The sequence below is a fragment of the Miniopterus natalensis genome, chromosome 11, assembly GCF_054644295.1.
Source record: "Miniopterus natalensis isolate mMinNat1 chromosome 11, mMinNat1.hap1, whole genome shotgun sequence".
In the NCBI taxonomy this organism is placed as follows: Eukaryota; Metazoa; Chordata; class Mammalia; order Chiroptera; family Miniopteridae; genus Miniopterus; species Miniopterus natalensis.
Window position 1 is genome coordinate 5,439,069 of NC_142091.1, and position 6,000 is coordinate 5,445,068.

At 60.8% G+C, this 6,000-nt stretch overlaps 1 protein-coding gene across 1 annotated transcript in view; it reads left to right on the forward strand.

Moving 5' to 3' along the window:
- NECTIN1 (nectin cell adhesion molecule 1) overlaps positions 1-5,327 on the forward strand; it is a 62,906-nt gene extending 57,579 nt beyond the window's left edge. The window contains exon 6 of the mRNA XM_087821474.1: positions 1,492-5,327. Coding sequence (XP_087677600.1) covers positions 1,492-2,039 — 548 coding nt within the window. The 3' untranslated portion in view covers positions 2,040-5,327. The remainder of the gene's footprint in view (positions 1-1,491) is intronic.
- The last annotated feature ends 673 nt before the right edge of the window (positions 5,328-6,000 follow it).

Consider the following 6,000-nt stretch of genomic DNA (forward strand, 5'->3'; position numbering starts at 1 on the left):
GCAGGCAGTGAGGACGAACATTCGATAAATAATTATTATTGGGCAGCCACTGGGGACCTGCACTGAGGACACAGTGGTGACAGTGGAACACTGAGTCTTCAGTGGTTGAGCTCTCTGCCAACTCCTGGCTGTGGAGGGGCCAGAAACAGGAGTGTCTGGGTGGCCCGGCTCAGTCATATGAGTGAGCAAATCACCCCCCCTTCTTTGGCCCCACTGTTTCCATTAGCCCTTCCAGCCTGAACCCCTGGAAGGATTTTTCTCCTCTAGACTCTGTGCACTGCTCCTCCCTGCGCAGACACCACCATGCACTCCTGCACACATGGGCCTGCCCCACCTCTGGAGAAGGAAATGTCTCATAGGAGGGGCAGGATTCCCTCGCAGTGAGTGTGGCTGATCAGGGAGTGAGCAGGCAGAAACTGATTCCCAAAGGCTAGGACATAAGCCCACATCAACCCTTTACCTGAAGAGAGGAGGGAGGGATGAGAGCAGAGGCCCAGAGCCTCCAGGTTTGCCTGGACCTGCCCCTCTGCTCCTCCCGACTGTGGCCGTGGTCTCCGGTGCCACCCTGTGGTGGTGCTGAGAAGCGCCTCCTTCAGCCTCTCCTTGGCCCCCTTTGACCTCTGGCCAGGCGCCACTGGCAAAGAAAGTCACCCACTCAGCCTTCTCTTCCTGTCTCCTCTTCTCACCTTTCCTGCCTTCTTGTTCCCGCTCTTTCCTTAGTGTGAACATATTTGTACACACTCATCACATCAGCACAGGCATGTGGGCCGTGAGCATGAGGGGTGTGTCCCCATGGCCCTCTGTCTGTGTGTCTTTAGAACACGCTCGAGTGCTCTCGAGATGTTTCTATACATCCATGCGTAGCAGCTTCTGCTGGTGGCCCAGGCTGGTAGCACCCCCAGCCCCCACCTTGCCCTGCAGGGCCAGACCACAGCCCTGGTTTCTGGCACTCACAGGGCATCATGGGGCCCGCACCTGGGAGGCTGTCCTATTCCTTGAACCCTAGGAGCAGATGAGATCAGGTAGCATCCAATGACAAGCAGGTGCTGGGCAGAGGGGCAGTAGTGACACTGGCACAGGCTTGACATGCATGAGAACCAGTGTTGCATCGTTGGCTGGTGGCTTTGGGCAAGTTGTTTGACCTCTCTCTGCCTCTTCTCACTGTGTGTTAAATGAAATTAATGGCACACCTGCTTCTCAGGGTGTCGTGACAGGGACGCATCTCACAAACCCTGGGTCTCTCTGCACTTCTAACGAGAGTGATCTGGGCTGGCACCCATCCAAGGGAAAGTCCGCATGGAGGCTCGGGCTGCACCCAGGCTCTGCCTCTCTTCCCACTGCAGCTGCAGTGCTCGGACGGTGGGCTGCCAAGGAACTGGGGCTGTCCTTGGACCTTGGGCGCACTTCCTGGCCTTTCCTGCCCTGCCTCCCTCACTCCCTGCCACTGAGCGGACACTGATACTGTCCCCTCCGTGTCTCTTCCTCACCCAGAATTCCCCTACACCCCATCTCCTCCTGAACACGGGCGGCGAGCAGGGCCGGTGCCCACGGCCATCATTGGGGGCGTGGCAGGGAGCATCCTGCTGGTGGTCATCGTGGTCAGTGGGATCGTGGTGGCCCTGCGCCGGCGCCGGCACACCTTCAAGGGCGACTACAGCACCAAGAAGCACGTGTATGGCAACGGCTACAGCAAGGCGGGCATCCCCCAGCACCACCCGCCCATGGCCCAGAACCTGCAGTATCCCGATGACTCCGACGACGAGAAGAAGGCCGGCCCGCTGGGAGGCAGCAGCTACGAGGAGGAGGAGGAGGAGGAGGGCGGCGGAGGGGGCGAGCGCAAGGTGGGAGCCACTCACCCCAAATATGAGGAGGATGCCAAGCGGCCCTACTTCACAGTGGACGAGGCAGAAGTCTGTCAGGACAGCTACGGGGACCGGACTCTGGGCTACCAGTACGACCCTGAGCAGCTGGACTTGGCCGAGAACATGGTTTCTCAGAACGATGGGTCTTTCATTTCCAAGAAGGAGTGGTATGTGTAGTTCCTCCCCAGAGCCTGTCTGTACCCCTTCTCCACCCCACCCGCACGCCCCCCACCTGCCCTCACTGCCTGGTCCTCCAGGGCCTCCCAGAGACTCGCCCAGCTGCCCAAAGCCACCTCCCACTCACTCCCCGGGAGCCAGGGAGCCCTGGGCACACCCACCTGGCCTTGTTTGACGCCCTCCCTGCCCCCACTCTCCCCCTGGTGTTGTGCTCACTGTGGCTTGGATGTTACTGTACCTCTCCTCCCAGCTACAGCCTCCTGCGCCACGTGCAGGAGCCCCGATCTCGTCTGTGCACCCGGGCATCCACCCCCAGGATTCAGGGGGCAGCCCTCCCCCACTCCGACACTGGAATCTTTGTTCTCCACTGGGGGTAGGAGGCTGAAGGCCTCCAGGAGAAAGAGCCTCACCCCTAGATGCTGCTCTTTTCCCACGAAGAGGGAACCCAGCCCCCATGGAGCTGAGCTGACGCGGCCAGGAGACTGAACCTGGTCTAGACAGCAGTTGCCCCAGAGGCAGGGGCGAGCGTGTCTCCCCAGAGCACAGGGCTGCCGGGTGCACCAGGCCGACGGAGCTGCGGCCCCGCCTGGGCCGGAGCGTGTTTTCCTGCGAGGTGGGCTTTGTCTCTGCCCCCTTGTCCCACAGGAAGGAGCGTCCCACCCGACGCCCTTTGTTGCCCTTCTGCTCCCTGAGTGGGGCTCCGGGTGGACTCCGGCCCACACTTCCCACGCCTCTGCCGACAGACACGTACCCACATACACACACGACCTTGTCTGCTGCCAACCCCTGGGTCACGTGCCCCCCCGGGCTGGACGCTGCTCACGGCGCGCTCCTCCCCACTCCTGCCCCTTCCCGGTTGGCAGTGGAGCGGCCTGAAGCTTTCCGGGAGGCCGAGACTAGGCCCTGCCGCCCCCACCTAGGATCTCATGCTGGCCTACAGCATGGAAGTCTCTTGGGTTTCTTTCTCATCTGTCGAGTGCTAGCAACTCTTGATTCTCTTGAGTCAGGGTTGGGGTCCCAAAGGGAACCACCTCTAGGCCTTAGAGGCAAGCACGCACCGCCGTGGAGGGCGTGGGAAGGACGCCGTGTGGTAGGAGCTCTGAGCTAGTCACAGACTCTGAAGGGTGTGGGTAGCACCCCTCCTGAAGGCCAGAGGGCAAGGGGAGAGGGGAGCAGGGACACCTGCCGCCCGCCACTGCTTCCTGCTCAGCTGCCCCTGGTCTCTGTTCAGCCTGTGGCATGTGAGAAGCTTTTCCTCATTTGAGTTGTAGGCCTGATATCCTAGCAGTCACCCAAGACTTGGTGTCCCCATCTCTACAGTGGAGGAAGGCCCTCCCCGCCCTCTCAGTTCCCCCAGCTCAAAGTGCCTCAGCCCCTGCATCTGCCCACTCATTGCCCCCACCCCTGGCACTCTAGACAGGAAGACTCTGGGGGGGAGATGCAGTTCATGCCTGCCCATTAGGATCCCCGTTAACTGTTAACTCAGCGCAGGTGTCAGCAGCTCCATGGGATGGCAAGTGTTGGGGGGAGGGGCAGGCCACTGTGCTCCAGGAGCACTAGCCTGCCCTGCCATAGGCTTCCCAAGGGAGCTCCCAGCCCCCCCCCCCTTATTTCTCCCCTCCCTGGTGCTGCTATTGGACCCCCAGTCAGCTCCTGGCAACCCTGGGCCCGCCAGGTGGGCCCCCCTCACCTGGCCCCTACAGCCCAGGCCCAGCCCAGGCTACCCAGTAGCCACGTAGCAGAAATCTGAAGCCATGGCAGCCCTGGGGCCGCTCCCCCTCTTGGTATTAAGGGTACTGGGTGGAGTTGGGGGAGAAAATTCTGGAGTCTTTCTAGCTACAGGGCAGAGGGGTTGGAGGAGCTGGGCTGCTTCTCCAGGCAGAACCAGTGCACCCAGGGCAGAGGGCCTTTTCCGTGGCATATCACTGCCCCATCCCACCTCATGCCACCGGACTCCTCAGCCTGGTTCCCTTGCCCCAGGCAGGAGGAAATCCCAGGGGCCTGCCTGGTAGAGGCTTCCCCTGTCCCCTTGGAACCATAAGACTGAAAGAATTACTCCTCCTGTGTCGACCTCACCCTGCACTGCCACCTCTGTTCCTCACTTTGTGATGGACTCAGGAGGCCCCAGCCTGGCCGAAGCACTGAGTCCCCCTTAAGACACTTCCACAGCCTCCCCCCAAGCAAAGCACAAATTGTGGTGCCTGTGCCACATGCATGGGTCATGTGGGAGCTCCTGCCTTGCCAGGAAAGCTGCTCCCCAAGGCTGAGAGTGGGCACGAGGCAGGGGTCAGCACTGGGGCCTGGGGAGACGGGGTTTTCTGTACCCCTAATATGTAGGGAGGTGGTCACTGCTGCTGGGCCCACAGCCAGCCAGCTGGCAGAGGGAAGGCGTGCCCAGAGGAAGAGGAGGTGTTCTGCTTCTCCATGGCACCAGCATGAGCTGGGCTGCCCTTGATGGGAATGAAATGAACTTGGTATTCGCCGTGCCAAGACCTCCCCATTGTCGCCCTGCCCCTTGTTGCCCTCCCTGTCCTTGCCCACCCTCACCCAGCAGTGCCCCAGTTTCCTTCAGATTTTGATACTGTTCTAATGTGGAACAGAACCATCTGAGTCCCTCCCATGAGAAGGGGGCGCGCACGGGGCACGGATGGGCGCAGACACGGCCTGGCCTGTGCTGGGCAGAGGGGACGGCGCTTTCCCAGCGCTCGGCCCTAGGACAGACTCTCAGGAGCTCCGTCGCCTGGGCCTGGGCCCCTCCGCCAGCCCCTCCGTGTGCCCAGACCACTGGTGCAATATCTTTCTGCCACCCTCAAAGCAGAGGAACCAGGGAATGTTAGGAGGGCACAGCGGCCCATGGGGAGGAGGGGCCTCCTGGGCCTCCTGGGGGCTGCCCTCCAAGTCCCGCTGCCCCCAGAGGCCCTCCCAGGGAGCAGCCAGGGCCTCTCCCAGGCCCCACAGCCACAGGCGCCCAGGGGAGGCTTCTGAGGCCCCGCTGCCCCCGGTGCTTCGGCTCCTCTACTGCCGTAAGGAAGAAAATGGTGTTTTTTTGTATAAATGAAAAAATCCAGCAGAGGCTGCCATCCTCGCCTCTGAGCACGATGCACAAGCTTTGCCTCAGTTTCTTTGTCGCCATTTTAATCTCTGGTCCAGGGATGGCCCCGCAGATTCTCCTGGTCTCCTGGGGGTGTTTGCAGCACCCTCTTTTACTTGTATTAAAAAAGAAAAATAATGGGTTGAAAAATGTACTGAGGAAAAAATGTACTTTTTATAATAAAGTGTTTAAAATAATGTTGGTTGCCTTGTGTCACTCTGCTCCCTGGAGTGGGGACAGACTAAGCGGGGCCTGCCCAGCACCCCAGTGGGGGAAAGGAGCCCTCACCCCACGTCCAGATTCCAGTTCCAGGGCTGTGATGCCGAGATCTGCGGGAGCTCCCATGCCTAAGCCGAAGGAACCCCAACCTGCCATCTGGCAAGAGGCCCCAGGGAGAAGGAGAGGGTCCAGCCTGGGCCCTCGCCTCACTCACTGTTGCCACTGAACTGTCTTCCATACAAAGAAGTCTAAATAGCAGCATCTGGAGGGCTTGGCCTGTGCGGCGGGGGCAGGGAGGCCCTTCAGTACGTGTGTCCTGGGAGGTTGGGGCTGACAGTGGAGAGGGAGGGCCCTGGGCTGAGTCCTCTGCCCTCCTGAGTTCAGGAGCCTCCTGCCCCAGAGCTGCCCAGCTCCTGCTGAGGACGTCAGTCCCCACTCCCGCCGTCCTGCTTCTTCCTACCAAATCCCCCCCCCCCAGTGGCTGTTGTGTTAGATCCCTCAGGATAGGTAAGAGATGGAAGCTTTATCTGTTCTGAGGATGCTGCCAGGCCCCACCCCCTGCAAGCTCTCTCTGAGACCCGGCCCCCCACCCTCCAAGGGGCTGGCTGCAGGGAAGTTCTTGCAGTTCCTTAGTTACCTCCCCCAGCAATC